This window comes from Gracilinanus agilis, chromosome 5, assembly GCF_016433145.1.
Source record: "Gracilinanus agilis isolate LMUSP501 chromosome 5, AgileGrace, whole genome shotgun sequence".
Taxonomy (NCBI): Eukaryota; Metazoa; Chordata; class Mammalia; order Didelphimorphia; family Didelphidae; genus Gracilinanus; species Gracilinanus agilis.
Genome location: NC_058134.1, coordinates 187,928,599 through 187,949,187, shown reverse-complemented (window position 1 = coordinate 187,949,187; position 20,589 = coordinate 187,928,599). Strand labels below are relative to the sequence as shown.

General features: G+C 32.4%; 1 protein-coding gene across 1 annotated transcript in view; it reads left to right on the top strand.

The window, feature by feature from the left end:
* The window catches only part of PDE3A (phosphodiesterase 3A), a 321,482-nt gene that overhangs the window by 263,500 nt on the left and 37,393 nt on the right, over nucleotides 1–20,589 (top strand). Inside the window, exons 7-9 of the mRNA XM_044678475.1 lie at nucleotides 10,868–10,953; nucleotides 14,415–14,569; nucleotides 16,672–16,812. Of these exons, the coding sequence (XP_044534410.1) occupies nucleotides 10,868–10,953; nucleotides 14,415–14,569; nucleotides 16,672–16,812 (382 nt within the window). The remainder of the gene's footprint in view (nucleotides 1–10,867; nucleotides 10,954–14,414; nucleotides 14,570–16,671; nucleotides 16,813–20,589) is intronic.

Genomic DNA, 20,589 nt, shown 5'->3' with positions numbered 1-20,589 from the left:
TTTTTTTTTTTTCTTTGAGAACCCTAGTTGCTCAGCTATAGTGGAATCCCTGCATAAAACTGCTTGCTTTCTGGCAACTTAAAGTCTAAATAACATTAATATATCTCTTAGTTATAAATTTAACCACAAAATCAAGACTATTATAAGTTCTTTCAGAATCAGTTATATTTGATATGAACCTAAAACATCTAATAATTTTTATTATGTCTATCAACTTTGTTTTTTCTTGATCATTCAAAAATTTATATATATATATGCATATATATATATAAAACCTTGGAATCCTAATTTTTGTTTTATATGTCTTTTCATTTGATTCTGGAGTTTAAAGAAGATTATTTAGCATTTGGCCCTGCAGTTTGGATAATTCAGTTGGAAAATGAAGTTCCCTTTGTTCTATACCACCTCAATTCAGACCATATGATTTATGCAATAAAAATAAAGCAATCAACTCAGTTCTTTTTGGAAGGGGTAGATTTGGAGTATGGAGAGAGAATACCTTCTCTAGTTATGGCCTCATAATAGAGTGATATTGTTATGTTAAGAAGGGGAAAGAAAGCATATAGTAGCACAGTCTCTAAGCAAAATCCAACTGTGATAAATATGAAACATTCATAGAATCCTGGGAAGAAAACTATGAGGGGATCTCATATGAAATAATCTTAGGCTTTTTTTCTGGGTAAAATTCTGTCTACCCATAAGTCACTTGAGGAAAAGACCTAGACTATGGAACAACAAATGTGTCCATCTTGAGATAATACTGAGATTTTTGATTTCCAAGGAAATCACCATTATTAGAGGGGAGAGAATCAGAAAGTCAGAAAAGGATTGAAATTTTCAATAATCTCAGGAAGAGGACAACTCCAAGAGTTGAACATAAGTACATGAATCAATGAGAATTACCAAGGAAAACAATAACAGTAGAAATAAATATGGCCTCAAGATCTAGGAAACAAGTTCAGGCATCTATGAATAAATACTATGATAGAAAGGAAAACAATTCAGGAAGCAATGAGAAAAAGGATCATATGGAATATAAGGAGAACATGGAAACCAAATATATTGTTTCTGAGTAGTTCAAAAGAAGAATGAAAATAATGAGATTAGGATGTATGGCATGCACAGCAATAATAATGGGCGCAATAGAAAAACTGTAAACAAAAGAAAGGACAATAGTTTAGGGATGCAGATGTAGAAAAGTGAAGGATAATCTAGAAGAAACAAAAACAATAACAGAGGGATAAAAGCAGAAGTCCAGCAGAGGTATCAGTGAAGAGGCAGACGTAGAGTATTAAGGACAGAATATGAATTAATTTTTGTTGTTGGAAGCACATTAAAGTGGGAGAGGAGACCAAGGGAGTCAGAGATTATGTGATGTGCAATGAAAGGAAGGTGACCCCTGTGATCTAAGAAGTAGAATAGAACTATTGAAAGTATTGGGTTGGGGTGGAATTAGGGAGACCTTATTTTGATAATAGGAAAGAATTCTACTGATGCATGCTTCTATGGGTGAAGAGAAATGGACTATAAAAGGAGATGGAGATATGTTTTGGGTGTAGTTGAGAGGATTTGATGCTTTAAAAGTCTTACCTTAGGTGGGCAGCTGGGTAGCTCAGTGGATTGAGAGTCAGGCATAGAGACGGGAGGTCCTAGGTTCAAATCCGGCCTCAGACACTTCCCAGCTGTGTGACCCTGGGCAAGCCACTCCATTGCCCACCCTTACCACTCTTCCATCTATGAGCCAATACACAGAAGTTAAGGGTTTAAAAAAAATTCTTACCTTAGGGCGGGAGAGTTAGAACTCCTAAGTAAGAAAGAGAGAGCAGAAACCTCTGGAGGAGATTTTGAAATGAATTGTGAAAAAAATTAATCAGGGACAATATTGATCAGTGGTAGACTATTAAGGGACATGGTGAGATGTATAATCAGGAATGTGATGAGGGAAGGCATCTTCCTACTGTAATATCTCTGATACTATAGTGACCTCTCTGACACCTACAATAATCAGAATTGTTGGAAATTCACTTCAAAGAGTGGTAAAGAGGAATATATAGGACAAACTTTGCAAAGAAGTTGCAGAAACCAACTTTCTCTGAGGGAAGAGCCTAGAATTAAAACTTTGGAAGTTTTAGTTATATGAAAAACATTGAAAATAACCACCAGATGATTATATGGATCATAATCAGAGAATGAGAATCTAGAGTAGATAGAAAAATTAGATAATGAAGGGAGTTCAAGAAATCCTCTTTTAAAAAGGGAAACAAAAAGAAAAAAATTAAAAACTAATGAACAGAACAAGTTGAAGTGGAGGAAAAGAAAGGGAAATCTGCTTGATTTAGAAGGAAAAAAGGAGGATGGGGGAGAACCATATAAGCATGTAAAATTATGAAAAGTAAAGTTAGTAATTAACAATATCTCAAAAGGAAAGGGGCAACAAATGAAAAGATGAGAGGAAAAGTGAGTGGGAATAGTATCACCTTAAAGATTAAGATAAAAAGGTCATGACAAAGTAATTGAAGTAAATAGGAAAGAAATCAAAATTGGATGAAAAACCCAGAATTAGAGACAAATAGGAAAAAATTTAGACCTAGCTCTGATAATTATAAATAGTAGTAGTGGACAGACTGACAAGATGGCCAGAGGTCTTTCCAGCTAAAAAAAATGCAATGCAGCATTTGTAGTAAAGGTCCTATTAAAAGAAATCATCCCTGGATTTGGAATTCCATGTAAATTGGATTTGGATCAGGGATCACATTTCGCACAAACTGTGCTGAAAGAGGTTTGTGAAAACTTGGGATTAAAAGCCAGTTTTCACACACTGTATTACCCACAGAACTCTGGTCAAGTTGAGAGACTGAACAGAGAGGTCAAAACTCTCATTGGAAAGATCTGTTCAGAGACTCACTTGAAATGGACAGAAATACTACCTCTGCTTCTGTTCCACCTTTGAACACATCTGAGTGGGGATTTACACCTTTCTCCATTCGGGATGTTGTAGGGACATGCTATTTGGGAAGGTAAAATGTGTAAACCTTCCCATATTTCTATGCTAGGAGGGGATTGTCAGTTAGCAAAATACATACAAGCATTACAAACCAGGATAAAAGAGCTGCATGAAATGGGTGTCATCCAACAAACAACACCGTTGGATTTTGCTTTGCACAATATCAAACCAGGAGACAAAGTCTGTGTGAGGAATTTTAATAGAAAAACAGCTACAGAAACTAAGTGGATCAGTCTGTTTGAAGTTCTACTAACTACTCTAAGTTCAATCAAAGTGTCAGGGAAAAATTCATGGATCCATTTTTCGTACACCAAACTCAAGAAACCTTACACTAGTAAAGAAAATCAAAGTAGAAACAAACATGATAAAGAAAGTGCTGAGAATAAAAATCCATCAGAAACATTAGAGTTAGATCACATGGAAAACTGGTTCCAAAAACAGTTCCAGAAGAAGAATATTGACAATAGTTAAGTATACACAACAGACAAAAAACTAGACAACAGGCAACAATACTCACAAGGGAACAAAACAAGGCAGAAAGAAAAGAAATACCTGCCCAGAGGAAAAGAAATGAACAAAAGGTGCAAGAACACAGAGGAATTTTTGGACAGCTAACAGAGACAGCAAAATCTCTCAGAACTTTGTAAATATTTGTAAATAAGAAGTGGACAAAAACAGGAAACTATGTAAGATAAAGTACAGCGTTAGCACAAAAACACACAATATTTCACATGATAGGGACATGCAACATGTACATAGATTGCAAGACTGAAGTGAAACATCTGACAACATGAGAAGAGGAAGTACAAAGAGGATTTGTAAGTACCCCATGCAACACCACATAAAAATAGTCTATATAATTCACAAACTGATATATTTAATGACCTCTGGTAGATAAACAAGAGTCTATGATGACAATAATGGAAAATATGTAAATGCTTAGCTAGATACATAAGGTCTTAATCAAATGGGAAAATCAATAATGTTCCTATGTGATTAACATCAGGAATTAGGGAATTGCATAATTGTTTGTATATTTTGTACCTATCTCTCTATAAACACTATAAATACTTGTAACATCAATTTGCAATTGTTTAGATTGTGAATATTATAGCTTGTAGATGGATTGTACATAAAACATGTAGAATAGGATTGGGAAATTAATAGAAGGTATTGTAACAGTTTAGCGATAAGGTTAAGAGTTAGTGTAGTCAATTCATTGATTGTTAGATTGTTTAGTAATAGAATTTAAACTGCATTGGCAGAACAGTTTTTCCTTTATGAATTTCTTTGTGAAAGCCTCAGCTGAAATCGTGTTAATGGAAGATTTATAGTTGAATTTTTTTTGCATGGTGTTTAGAATAGATGGACAATTGTATTAGTCTAGAATTAAAAGAATACTAATAGTAGCAGTAGGTTTATTAATTTGGGGCATTTCTCATGTTCAACATTTTCTGTACTCATCTTCATAAACCCCAAACCCCTAACCTGTATCTTTCTTGGGGAATGCCTTAGTTTAGGAATAGTTATATAGAGATCTAGCATAGCATAGTGTAGGAAAGGTTTTTTGTTTTTTTAATTTTGGGGGGAGATTAGAAATTAGCATAGAGTAAGGTTAAAGGTAAGTCTTAAGATTCATGACATCAACCTTGGGAAGGTCTCAGTCATGAAAGGAGATGACTGAAGGAATGGAATTTACACAGAGAAGCCATGAAGGCAGGAGGAGAGAGGCCAAAAGTCATTTGGAATCCTGAGGCAGGGGCAGTTGGGAAATCCTAACAGCCTGGAGGAGAGTCTGACCTTAGACTCTGAATGAGCATCAACTCCCAGAGAGACTTCGGGAAGACTGGATATTCCCATAGCTGTGATTCCTAGTCTCTCAGAGAAACTATCAGCCCTGAACCATCTTGCTTTCTGAACTGAGGGAAACCTGTGTGAAAGTGATTGACTGCCAGTAGTCTTAAAGGGGACACCCTGAAAGGAACTGGGTCAGCCTGAAGACCAATCTCTCTTGTTCTTGCCAACCTAAAGATTACAATCTTTCTCATAGATAGCTGAGGACAGCAGGTAACCGTTTCCATCGTTGGACAGAGAGGCTCAGGCAAGACTCAGTTAAAAGGCCTGACAGGCTTGAACTACTGATCAACATTTCCAGCGAGGGATCCCCATAACCCTCTCCCCCCTACCTCAACCTTGTTATCCATTTATTAAATATTAATCAACCTTTAAGAGCAAAGCAATCAGATAAATTTACTAAGAAGAGTAAAGGAGGATTGGTAGGTGAAAGTTGATTTGGAGGGAGAGCTCTCTTAGGCCCAGGAAAAGTCAAATCCTGGGTTTGCCACCTTTGTTCTCTCTCTGGCAGGGGTTTGCTCAGAAGAGACACTGAAGAGGATTAGGTTAAGCAAAAAATTTCCTAACCAACCATCAATTCTTCACTCCTTTTCTGGTATAGACCTGCATCTTTTTGTCCTCCATTCTACTCAATCCGGGACAAAGGGTAACCATTTACACTCTGTCTGGAAGAGAGGGATACCCAGACTGGTCAGCTCACCCAAACCACCTGGCCAGACATTTATATCAACATCCCAGGGCTTTCCCTACCCTTTTACAGGATGAATCAAATAATCTCATAAAATGAAAAAGAGTGACAGATTTGATAAGAAAACAAATCCCTATAAGCTATTGCTTACAAGAAACACATTTAAGCACAAAGATTTTTTCAAAACAAAACTAAAAAGATATGTTACTGATACCTAAACCAGGAAGAATAAAAACAGAAAAATAAAATTATAAATCAATCTCCTTAATAAATATTGATACAAAAATCCTAAAAAAATATTAGCTAGCATTTTTCAACAATATGTCGCAAAGATAATACATTGTGACTAAACAGGATCTATACCAGGAATGTAGGGATGGTTTAATATAAGAAAAACTATTAATATGACATCAATAACAAAACTAATAAATCCATGATTGTATAAATAGTTGCAGCAAAGACCTTTGACAAAATATAATACTCATTCCTATTAAATACACTGAAAACATAGGTATAAAAGGATTTTTCTTAAAATGATGCAAATCATCTACTGAAAACCATTATCAACAAATATTCTTTGTAAGGGGGAGAAGCTAGAGCCCTCAATAAGGTCAGGAGTGAAACAGGGATGCCCATTATCAATGTTATTATTTAACATAGTATTAAAAATGCTAGCAAGAAAAAGAAGTTGAAGGAATCAGAATGGACTGGGGTAATAAAAGTATTGTTTATAGATGACATGATGCCATATGTGAAAAACCCTAAAATGAAACTAAAAGTTAGTTGAAACTATCAATTTTACCAAAGTAGCATGATATAAAATAAATCCACATAAATCATATTTAGACATAGATATATAAATGTATCTTCTGTGATGCAAGTTGGTGGGGAAGGCCTGGGATGCTTGTGAATGGGATTTATTATATAGATATGAAGAAAAGTAAGTTAAACATATAGATTTGTGGTTTCATTTGTGTCATCTTTTTTTCTTTGTATTTGGAAATGCTTGTTTGGTTTTGTGAAATTTGGAATAATAATAAAATTATTAAAAAAACAGAAATGATGGAAACAATTATTATACATCAAGTGAATCCCATAAAAGCATGTTGGAAATATGCTTTTTAGCAAAGCACACACAAACACTAAAAAAAATAAGAAGGGATAAATAAGAAAATTATATTATGTTGAAAGACAAGACACATAGATAAGAAATGATACCTAACATAAACACATGCTATAAATACCTTTGTACCCAGAATTATAAAAGAAACATCTGAGTTTCAAGAATACATAAGCAGTAATATACAAGCTCCAAGAGACTTCAATATCCTTTTATCAGTTCTGGATAAGTTAAACAGAAATATAAAATAAAGGGAAAACATGAAACTGAATACATTGCTAAAGAAACTAGGTAAAAAAACATAACTTCTTTTTGAGGCTGTAAAAATATGCATGTTCTTCAATACCACATGAAACTTTTGATCATGTACTCAGCAATAGAGATATCACAAACAAATGTAAAAGGGCAGAAACAGCTAATACATCATTTATAGACTATAAAATAATATACAAGTTCTTGATTCAAGCCCCCCCAAAAGATACAGACCTAAACAAAAGCTTAATAATGAAATCTTAATGAACGAATCACAGAACAAATGAAAGAAAATATAACCATGTAATAGAGTGTGATAATGCTGAAAAAAAACATTTTCTGGGATAAACTAAAGCAATCTTCATGGGGAAAATAATTTTCCTTACAAACATATACTAAAAAAGTAGAAAAGGAAAGGATTCATGCATTAAATATGCATTTAGGAAATTAGAAAGGGAACAAACAGACAAAGTTAAATAAGCACAAGTGAGATGTTAACATTTTGAGAAGTAATAAATATATTGAAAAAGAAAAAAAACAGAAAATTATAAATGAAAGTAAAAATTTTTTAAAGACTGAAAAAATTGATAAATGTCTAGCTAATCTGATTTAAAAGGGAGCAGAAAATCACGTCAATAAAGTAATAAATAATCAAGATGAAACCACAAAAAAATAAGAAAAAGGACAATCAGATGATATTATCCTGTTATGTGCTAGGAAAATAGAACCCAAAAGACATAGATTAAAAACCTTCAAAAATATACTCAGACTTTGAGAAGATTAGAGAGATCTTAAGCAGCCAAATCTTAGAAACAGAAAAAGAATGAAACAAATTAACAAAAACAACAGTAGCAACAACAAAAACTCCTACTTCTGATGGCTTTGTAGAATTCTTTCAAACTTTAAAAGAATAGTTGGTACTCATATTTTGCAAGTTGTTCTCAAAAATTCATAAAGAAATTATCCTGTTAAAATCCCTTTATGAGACAAACATTGACCTAATACCTAAACCAAGGAAAACTCAAAGAAAACTATAGCCTAATATCATTAAGGAATATTGATTCAAAAAATTAAAACAAAATCCTTCCAAAAAGACAACAAAGATTTATCCAAGAAATCATTGAGTATGCACAAGGGAGATACATACTATGATTGCAAGGATGGTTTATTATTTGGAAAACCAATCAATATAATTAGTCATATTAAAAATCAAAATGTCCAAAACCACATGATCATATCAATAGATAAATAAAAAGCATTTGACAAAGTACAACACATTTATACTATAAACTCTTCAGTAATAAAGGCACAGAGGTACATTGTGATATCATAAAAAAATCTATCTAAAATTAAAAGTAATTATTTAAATGAATTGGAGAAACATTAGAACCTTTTCTAGTAAATATGGCAGTAAAGCTAGGATGCCCACTCTTCTCATTATTATTTGATATAATTCTAGAAATGCTATCGATTAAAATAAGACATTAGAGAAATCAAAGGCTGGAAAAAGAGAAAGAAAATTGTATTTGTGCTTTGATGTGATGATTTATTTGGAAAACCCTAGGAAATCAACAAAAGTATGAATCAAGACAAATAATAGCTTCAGCAAACTTATAGGATACAAAACAAACTTTCAAAAATCCATAGCATTTCTATATAATGATAAATAAATCCTAGAATAAAAATAGAAAGAAAAATTGTGTACCAGATAACTATAAAATTCCTAAAGTATCTGTGGTTTAATCTACCATAGTACTCAAAAGACTTGCATAGTTCAATTACAAAGTCATCCTTAAAGAATGAAAGAACACATAGCTGTAGGGTCACTCAATGTTCATGGTTAGATTTTGATGATATAAAAAATGATAAAATTTCCAAAACATTTATATTTTTATGTTATATCAAATACATTGAACTAAATAAAATAATAACAAAATTCATTTGTAAAAATAAAAGATCTGCCATATCAAGAGAAATGATGAAAAGAAATAGGGATGAAAGGGGAATCTCAAACTGTCTTATAAATCAGCAATAAACAAAACCATCATGTACTGGCTAAAAAAATAGAGAGATAGATCAATAAAATCGACTAGATGAGGGAGAATCAGAAAGAATATACCTGTATAAACCAGCGTTTGATAAATTAGAAAATGAATTACCTAGGGATGAATATCTTATTTGATAAAAAGTGCTGTGAAAAATATAAAGCAATACATAAGAAATTAGTCTTAGACCAACACCTTATATCATATTCTATAATATATTCTAAATGAGTACACAACTTTAATATTAAAAACTATACTCTAAAGAATGAAATGAAAAACAGATCACATAACTCTCACAGCTATGGGGAGGTGGTATATTTTTACCCAAATAAGAGAGACAGTTATGAAAGATAAAAGTTAGAAAACTTTGATTACATGAAACAGAAAAGTTTCTGCCTGGACAAAATCAGTATGCCTAGAATGACAGGAATTTGTCAAATGGGAAAAAAAATCTTTGTATCCCATTTTTCTGATACAGATTTGGCATCCAAAATGTATTATAGATATATTTTATGTATATATGTGTATATACATTTTTGTGTGTATAAAATTTCCTTTATATAAATTATGATACATTTTATGTTAGATGTATGTGTATGTGTGTGTATATACTAGGAGCTATTCTCTAATAGTTAGGTAGACAAAGGACATAAATTCTTTTAAGAATTTTGAAATATTCACAACCAAATGAAAAAATATTTCATATCACTGTAATAAATGCAAATCAATTTAAACCTGAGGATTTTCTTTGCACTGTGCAAATTGGAAAAAATGGCAAAAAATGGCAATAAGGAATGTTAGAAGAGCTATGCAATGACAGACACAATAATTCATTGTTGGTGAAGTAGGTTGGCATTGATATAATGCATTATTTCTTCAAGGTAACAGCTTTCATTTTTTAAAATAACATCTTCTGGAAATATATTGACTTAATCCAAAGGAGTAATGCTTATTATAAGACTTTTAGGCACTCATTAGAAAACATGGAATATATTTTGGGGCAGATTGGTGGCCCTCTCTATAATCATGGTGTATACACAGCAACCTTCTCATTTTAACATCCTAAAATCAATTATTTTTTACTAGTAGCTTAGTACTGTCTGCCTTCAAGACTCAAGATAAATCCTGACAGTAGATACTGAAAATCCCCATTATTCCCCTAAGAAGTCCATGTTGATTTTTCTTTCTCAGATTAAGAATTGGATGAACTTTATGTTAATAATCTATATATGATGATATTATTTATATAAAAGTATATAGTTGTTTACACGCTGTCTCCTCCTATAAATTGTGGACTTCTTGAGGACAAGAATCCCCTAGTGTCTGGAATATAGCAAGCACTAGTAAATGTTTCTTGGCTTCACTTGATCACATACAAAAGACACATAATTCTTGCTTATATTCTTTGGCACAGATATTCAAGAGGACAAACTGATGACTTTTAATTTTTTTGGTCTATTCAGGGAGCTCCTATTACTACTCTTTCTGGAAAGACATTATTTAAGCATTTTATGGACAGAAACAAAAAGGTTAACTATTTTTATGCTGCTGAGTTTCATATTCTGATATTTAAAGTTCCTATGAGGAAACTTATAGCAGTGTTTAAGTTGATTTCCTACTGAGGCTAAAAATCCTATGATTAGTAAAATTAATGAATTTCATGTATTAATGAAAATAAAATAAAATCTTAAGTTTTAGGGTTGGATTGCTATTTTAATAACACAAACTGGGCATTTTATCAAATAAAAAAACTACAAAAGATATTTTAGTGAAATTTATATGTTGTGTTTTAACTTTTTTTTAAATAAATAAGAATTTAAAATACCTGGATGAAAGGAATATAAAGGAGTTTTTTGAAACATAAAAATGCATACTTATAACCTGCTTCATTCAATATTTCTCAGCTGTGGCAGACCATACAATCAAGGGAACTCTGATGATGGGGCATTGGGAAGTGGCAGTGTAGCCACACATTCACCAAACAGAACAGGTAAATAATTCCTTTTCATTTTTTTCTAGAAAGAGCATTATTTTACTAAAGTTTTACCTTAAGAACTATCTATCTTACCTTTTTACTCCCTAAAAATCTTCAATGTAAGCAAGCATTCAAGAAGCATCCTACATATCTCATACAATCAATCAGCAAATGCTGATTATTACCTGTTAGGTGCCAGGCACTAAGCCAGGCTTACATAGCTAGTCAGGGCTTCAAAGGACTTTTGTGATGCAGCCTAGATAATTGTTTCCACTTGTACCCAGGAATAAACACTGCTCCCATCAAGCAGATCTTAAAGGTATTAGGTATCATGTGAAGATGTTATTTGGCCACCGGACATGGCATTACAGGATGCTTTGTACTATATTGGGTTGATAGGTTCATTTATTGCCTAGAGTACCAATGAACTTTATTTTTTTTAGCTCTAACACTCAGGAAGAAAAGGGAAGAGAACATTGGAGAAAAAAATAAACATTTGCTGTGTCCAGTATTTGACTTTTGGTGGCAGTATTTCTATAGAGTTAGAATGTTTGCCATGCTAAGTCTTCATTCCTTTTGTGCAGTGGTATGAAACACAAATAGAAATGGGGCCACTGAAAGTATACCTAAGGGATGCTTATTGACTGGGAAATTCATATATTAATATTGTTTATGTTTTATTTTATTAAATATATCCCAATTATATTTTAATCTGGTTCTGGTGGAACTTTTAAAAATAAAAACCCTTACCTTCCATCTTGGAATCAATACTGTGTATTGGCTCCAAGGCTGAAGAGTGGTAAGACTAGGCAATGGGGGTCAAGTGACTTGCCCAGGGTCACATAGCTGGGAAGTGTCTGAGGCCAGATTTGATTAGGGTCTCCCATTTCTAGGCCTGACTCTCAATCCACTGAGCTACCCAGCAGCCCTCTCTGGTGGAATTTAGGAATGTTGTGGGCTGGATATGGACATCTTTAGCATACATACTGAGACTAGAAGAGAAAGAACTTTTTTTTTCTCAAAAATTCTACTTACCACATTACCACTTTACATGTAACTAACATTTTGATGCTGAGATCTTTGGGAGAAGTCTTTTCAGGCTTTGTTAATATATTTTCTCTAAATATTTAGGCTTTTTATTTTCTATTTTTTCATTCTTTCCATCTCTGTCTATAAACAATTAGGTAATTGGGGAGTAATTTTTCTTTACAATTGTTTTATTCAAGTCTTCTTAATTATTGTTTGAGATTATAATAAGAAAACTTAGAATTAATGTTCCTTATATTTTAGGCATTGACAAATGCTGTGTTTCATTTTTCTAGTTCCTTAGTATGTTTAGAACCTCTAGTTTATATTTTTTCAGCTTTTCACCTAATAGTGAATATCAGATAGTTTCATTGAATGCAGAGAATTCAAGATGAAGTTGTATCTCTGAAGGATTTTAATGATCTCAATTGATGAAGCTAATGGAAATTAAGTAAATAATATTTTTTTAACTTCTTCCTTTGTGGCTATAGGTGATATAACTATTTTCAAAAAAAGAAACTAGTTTCTCTGCTTCATTAAGAGACACTGTGATGAGAGTGCCAAGAGCTTTGACTCTATGTGGTATTGAACTGATTAAAATTTTGGTTTTTTGACTACCAGATTAGTTCTGTGTTTTTCCAAGTTGACATGGGTAAGAGATTATTAGTAATTTAGGAGAAAACAGTTTCAGTTGATTTTTGATAGTAAGACAGATTACAAGATGTCAAGTGAATAAGAGTTAAGGAGAGGCAATGAGTGTTGGTTACCCTTTTTGACTGTGAAAAGAGGAAGATAACTAAGATAGCTTGAGGAAATGGCTAGGTAACATGAAATATTATTGTTGTTATTTGTGAGGGGAGTTGTTGTTTTAAGGATAAAGAAGGAGATCTGGGCATTTTTGTAAAAACGTGTGCCAGGCACTGTACTAACTGGTATATAAATTATAAGCAACAAGCAAATACTTAGTTTCATGGAGTTTCCCTTCTAATGTGAGAAGAAAACATAAGAGGAACAAGTAGAGAGTGAAGGTGAGAAAAAAGGGAGAGAGAGAGAAAGTACCTACTTGGAACATGATGACAAAGTCTGGAGATTTAAAAGCAGAGCTGGTAAGAAGTGAAACTTGTTTGGCTTGGGTCTGCCACCAAAATAGAGGCTCCCAAAAGGAACTCACCAGTGAGAAATGGGAGAAACCAAGCAGAGAAGAGGTGAGAAGGCCCAGTTACTCAGGAAAGTTCTTGGTGAGAAGGCTACCAAGTTATAATGATGAAATCCAGAGAGTCAGAAGCATAACCAGTTGTTTTTACAAAAGAGTTGTCTTCTTCTCTGAAGTGGCAAAAGAGGTTGAAAAACTGGAGGTGGAAGAAAGATTTGGAGGTGTGGAGTGATGAGGAGATTTTAATATTCCTTTTATTTATTCTGTAAAGAAGTTTTACTTAGCTTAGGAGTGATGGTTCTCTGCTGAGAAGGAGCAGAGACAAGTTTGTAGAAGTATCTGAAAGAGGCATCCTTTCAAAAAGAGAAAATTTTATTTTTCTTTTTGGCCAATTCAAGGAAAATATCTACCCTCTATATAGGTAGTTTATAAAGCCATATTTCCTTACCATGTCATAGGACAAAATACAAAGTCCTCTTTTTAGCATTTAAGTTCTTTCCAAATCTTACTCCAGACTGTTTTTCCAGGTATTACTATCCTTCATACTCTATATTCCTGTCAAACTGGTCTATTTGCTATTCCTTGAACTTGCCATTCCATCTCTTTTCTGTCTTGACATAGCCATAACCTCAATATCTGTAATGCACTCTCTTCACCTCTTCCATCTTAGAATACCTAGCTTCTCTAAGGCTAAGCTCCAGGGCCATATTTTTCTAAAGAATGCTCTCCTGATTCTTTTCCTTTCTCTCCTACCTCCATTGTCAGTTCACCCTCCCCTAACATTACTTTGTATTTATTTGTTATTTAATTTTCTATGTACTGTTTGACCCTTGCAGTAGAATATAAGCTCCTTGAGGGTAAGAAATGGGTTGATCTTGGTTTTTTTTTTTTTTTGACCTCTTGTATCTGACACATAGGAGGTGTAGTTAATACTAAATATCTGTTAAATGAATGGATGAATGAGAAAAAGGTTTGGGGAAAACCACTGTGGTAAGTATAAGGGTCAATAAGAAGTCAGTAAGACAGATAAAATTTTTTTTAATTGTAAAGAGGTCATAGAAATTTTTAAAAATTTGAAAACTGATATAGACAAATCAATTTATCTTTATAGTTCGAATATATTTTTGAGGAAACAGATAAGAGAAAAGTTTATGATTGTCTTCTTTTCTAGAGGCCTAGTCCCTGACTTCTAGGACATTATTCTGGCATTCAGAATTGCTATTTGACTTTGAGGGAAAATATACATTGAGAGCTCCTATTTCATTATGATTAAAATTAACAGTTCTCTCTGTTGCAGATGATACAGCTCAAGTTACTTCTGACTATGAAACCAATAATAACAGTGATAGCAGCGATATTGTGCAGAATGAAGATGAACAAGAGTGCTCTAAAGATTCACTGAGGAAAGAATCTCAACATAGCACATATACTCCTGAAACCATCATATTTATGGTAGCTTCATATCATGTCATTGTTCATTTGTATTTCTTCACTTTGTTTTGAAATTATGGATTGTAACTCAAATCTAGGATTTGGGAAGCAGATTATGATTTAGGGGTAGAATGGAAAATAATTCTTGAAAAATATCATTAGTTCCCTAAAATCATATTGGACTTCAACAATTTTGTCTGAAACATGAAAGATTCTCCTACTCATTAAGAACAGAAGCATCTCTCTCCAACTAATGCTCTGAGTAATCTCTCTCCCTCCATCTTTTTACAGTTATAAATACCACTGGGAAACCACTGAGAAAATCTACATAATAAATACATTTTTTAAATTGTAAATATTGATCCTTTAAAAAACATCCTGCTATCACTTCCTAGTGATTTCCCACAGAACTCTCTTCAAACAATCCCAATTAAGCAAAACAAAAATACACAATGTTTAACAATGAATGCCTTCTTCCATGCCTGATCTTAGATTAAGTATGCTTTATGATTTCTTGAAATCATAATTAGTTTTCGCCCCATTCAGAATTTGGATGTTGTTTTCCTTTACATTAACATAGTCATTATGGAAATGGTTCTCTTTGTTCTGCTCTATACTCTGGATCATTTGATACAAATTCTTACATTGTTTACTTGATCTTTTCAATTTTATTATTTCTTAGAATACAGTAATATGCTGTTATATTCTTATGTGACAGTTCAGTTGTTTCTTAGTTGATTGATACACACTTTGTTTCTAAGTTCATTGCTTTAAAAATGCTGGTGAAAATATTGTTGTATTACCTCCTTAGAGGTATATACCAAGTTGTATTATCTTTGGGTATTTGCAGTTTAGTGACTTTTCTGATTACAACACCAGTTTCTTTTTTTTCTGGAATAGTTGAAATGATTCATAGCTCAACCAAAATTTCATTACAATCCTCCAATAAATGTTTTAAATGAAACAAAAAGAATTTGGGAGAGAGGTGAAATATCAAATTTCTTTAGTTCTGCCTTTTTAAAAATTAGGACAGTTCTGATTTTTATTCCGGATTTGTTTTCTTGACTATAAAGAGACATTTTTATAATATTATTTTCTGTTAGGCAATACATTATATTCTCTTTCTTGTTATTACAATATCATAAATATCACTAAAATTCTAATGTTAACACTTTTTTATTATTGGGGTTATAGTTACACCAAATAAAGAATATATCTGAGATAGTGTGGTATAGTGGAAAAAACATTCTAATGGACAAGGACCCAGGAGACAATGGGGTCTAGTCCCAGCTCAGCCAATACTTAGCTGTGTGACCTATGTTCTTTAATTTCCTTTCAATATTTAAATGAGGTAAAGAGAAGTTGAAGTAGAAGACTAAGTAATCTCTATGGTTTGCTTCAGCATTAATATTCTGAAATATTTATTTTTGAATAATTGAGCATGATTTTTCTTATCCTCTCTCTACTTAATTACATTTAAATATCAAATTAAAAGGACTTTCATTTTATTTTGGAAGATGAATAATTATATAATTGTTTTTATCCTTTTCTGGACCATACTTTAAGTGTGAAATAAAATATTTATATTAAATCTAATGATATATTATATTAAATTATGATATATATATAGAAATGTAATACATATATTAAATATAGGAATGTTTTCTACTTCCCATTAAAAAATCACATTAATGTAGGTAACATCCAAGGAATAACAGGTATCTCTCATTATTTCCATTTTACAGATAGAAGAAAAGCATTTACAGATAGAGATACATTAATGTAAAGTTTAATATTCAGATAAAAATACAGTAGCATCATTATCTTATAAAGGGAATATTTATTTATTATGTGTCTGTATTATATCTGAAGCACTAAATACTATCTAAAACAAGTATAAAATTTCTGCTTGTATATTTTATCTGATGACAATACTTTTTATTTAGATTCTTAAAGTTTTGGTTTTCTTAGTGTTTTAAAAGAAGAGCTGAAAACTTATGCAATTTTGAAATCATCACTTTAATAAATCTACCTTCAGCTTTCAAATACTGACATAATATGCAAAACGTTTTAAAAAATAGAATTACATACCAATAAAATATTTTCTCCTCTGATCATTATAGCCAGACAAGCCTATTCTTGCTCCAGAACCTCTTGTCATGGATAACTTGGACTCATTAATGGAAAAGCTAAATACTTGGAATTTCCCAATCTTTGATTTGGTGGAAAAGATAGGGAAAAAATGTGGCCGAATTCTGAGTCAGGTAAGAATATAATTTCTAGCCTTTACATAGTGCTTTAAAGGTTTGCAAAACTCTAGAGAGTTTATTTAATCCTTACTTACATCAACTCTTGTGAGCTAAGTGCTTTTATTGTCCTCATGGCATAGATGAGGAAACTGAGGTAGAGAAAAAGATTAAGCCACTTATTCAGGATCACACAGATAGTAACTAGCTATCACAGCATTCTATTTCAGATCTTCCTGACTCCAAGTATGACCACCCAGCTTCCTCATTGGCTCATGCAAATTCCTCAAAATATGCAGTACCCTAAAGCTATGAAAGCTCAGAAAATAAATGTTTGTTGAAAAAATGGATATCTGGTTTTGGAAGGGATCCCAAATCTTCTCATCCAGCTTTTAGCAGATTACAACACTTTCTTTCAATGTTTTAGGCCATACAAATAATATGAGACTCTACGCCTAAGAAATGTTTGCATGATGACACTTGAATTTATCCATAGCAATTTCTTTTATACAACTGAAACTTGAGTTTTTTGGAATCTTGATTTTATGTGGCAGAGTATATTCTGATGATTTTCTCGTATTCCCATTACAATATGCTATAAAGAATTGCTTTGACCATCTGGTTCAATTCAGTTTCAAAAACATTTTATCTCAGATCCGTGTACTGTGTGGAATGCACTGTGCTACTATAATATAATAATTTGTTATTTTTGTGGACCTGGGATTTCAATTGTTTAGAAAAAGTCTACGGAGGTAAGTAGTGATGCAGATCTGCCTTGGGCACTAAGAGGTTAGGTGACTTGTTCATAGTAATAGTTTCTATGTATATACAAAAATGTGCATATGTATGCATATGTGTCTAGTATATATATATATATATATATATATATATATCCATGTAATATCCAATACATCAAAAAATTCTGTAACTCTCATTATTGTGGAATCAGATAATTAAATTAAATTAAACAATAATAGATTATAAAATTAAAGACACAAATGATTTTTTTTGCTTTCCTTCTGCAATTAAAATGTTTTGAAGTTTTCCAAATAATTTCATTTTCTTTTTATAATTTCATTGAGTAGCATAAATTAACTATACCTGTCATGAAATTTGTAAAAGGAAACAGAATAGCTGGAATATGCCTATAAACCAAGCTGAAACAGCTTAGAAACTTTAGCTATTTAATGACTTTATGAATGTTCTCAAAATATCCTATTTGGTAGCCTTTAAACATTAAACTGAATCATGTCTGATTTTTAAAAAAGAAAATAGCTTTTGTAAACGTGGAAATTTTCTTTCAAAGTACTAAGAGAAATACTCAAGAACATTAAGTATAAGTCCTTGAATAAAGTTAAATAGGAATACTTTTACATGACAAAATTGTCTTCACTTGCAACAGCCCATAAGAATTATGGCACTAGAGGTAGTGCTTTTGCATAGTCAGCCTCCCTGGTCAGAATAGCAACCCCTCCTCCTCCACCTTAACATCTTTAGTGAGTATCAGCCTAAGGATATCTTCTTCATGAAAACTGCTCATTTTTGCTCAGCTACTAGTACACTCAAAATTATCTTGTATCTATTCTGTATTCAGTAGAACCTCGTTTTATGTGAATTCAAGACATGTGAATGCAGATATACATGATGATTGGCTAGCAAAAAAATAAAGGCAGAAAAACACATGAAATATATTTTTAATGGCACTTTTTAATTACATTAGCTTCCAAATGCATCAGATTTGTCTGGAATTCTCCCTTGTAACAAGTTATGCCCATGTTAGAGCTCTGCTTCCCTTTGTTTCATTAATGCTATTTAGTTATTAATAATGGCCCCAGTGTGCATGATGGAGAGGGGGAGGGGAGCAGCTCCACCCCAGTCCCTCTGCTTTTCTAGTAAGGAACTCTGGGGGAGAGCGGCATGTGTGCCCACAGAGAGCACTCTGAGTGCCATCTTTGGCACCCATGCCATAGATTTACCTTTTCTGTATTCAGACAGAATTTTGGGGGGATAACTACATGTTAGGAGGCAGGAAGAAGCTAGACAACCAGTGAAATAGTATGAAGAAACATCATGCTATTAGTTATTATTATTAATCAGACAATATTAGTGTCATGAAAACCCTGAAATTTCTAGGAAAACAATTAAATAGCTAATGTAATTAATTTATTAATTGAACCTAGCATGTCCTAGTCAAATACCATGTTGGACCCATTATCTCCAAAGAACCTGCAGGTGCCATAGGAGTCCAAGAGTGAGGTAAATAGGAAATGATATTTTACGGGATTGTGGCTCCATTTTAGCCAAATGGAACACCATGGTGAAAAAAAGTCCTATAATTCTAGAGAATAGAAAGGTACTTTTGTTTTAGATGGGACAGGGTCCGTCTTATGGTTTTGATCAAAGTATCTAGTAAATATCATTAGAGTTGTCATTAAAAGCCAAGATATTTCTTTTTTGATATCCCTTTATTATAACCTAAAACAAATGAGAATACAATTTTATTATTTTAATTTCCTTGTAAAGTTTTCTTTAGCTTTTTATTGTTTTGTTTTTATGTCACATCTGTTTCTGAATATCTCTTTTCCCCAGCCCCGTTCCCATGAACCATCCCTTGTACTAGAACTTTTGTAAAAGGCAGTAAAAAGTAATTTAGCAAAATTAAGCAGATGAGTTTCTTGTTGGCATCACTCACTGTTTTATTGTTATTCACATTTTTGTCTATATTTGAAATATGATCATACCAAACCAAGTACATTTTAAACAACTTGCCAATTCATAAAGCCATAGGTTCAGATTCTCTTCTGTAGTTACTATATGACATCCTAAGTCATAGACAAGCTACAATCTGTACTGATTAAAGTAGTTCCTACATTAGTAGCTCCCTATACTAAGAAAATCACATAACTTTCAAGATTGTAATTTAAGGGAAGAAAGACACAAACATGACCACAGCCACAAAAATAATAAAATATCAAAATTATTTCTTCTGCCAAGGAATTTACACACCAATGGATTGGATACTTAATAGGTTTTGGTATGATAATAATATCTAATATTTATATAGCACTTACTGTGTGTCACTGTGTAGCACTTTATAATTATTATATCATTTGGTCCTCACAACAACTCTGCAAGGTAGGTGCTATTATTATCCCCATTTTACAGATGAAGAAACTGAGACAAAGAGATGTTAAATGATTTGCCCAGGGTAACACAGCTAGTAATAACTGAAACTGGATTTAAACACAGATTTATAACTCCAAGCCTAGCACTTTATGCATTGTGCTACCTAGCTGCCTCATGTATAGTTACACCATTACTTTGTTAAAATACAGATCAAAATTAATACCAAAAGACTTTTTAAAATTAGAAAAAAACATTTTATGTACAATGGAGATAATTCCAATTTGGCCTAATTAAATTTGGTTGACTGAAAAATAGAAACTAGATAAAAGAACATATATGATGTAGTTTACAACATACTATAAGGAAGTTAAAATTATGTTGAATGCCTCAATGAAAAATATTAGAAACTTTCAGGAAAATCCTACTTACCAAACAAAAATAAGAGCCAAAATCTAGGTTGTAAAAATTAATTATAAGACTTTATGGAAGATGATGATAAGTTATGATCCCATAAGAGTTAAAGAGTTAAAATCAGTCCAAGGTGAAAAATTAAAGAAAACATTGCATAAATAAAACCATAAAGCAGAGAAAAATATACCTGGCCCCAATATACATATCACACAGGCCCCAAACCTCATTGTCATACTCAGTTCCTCAATCTCTACTCAC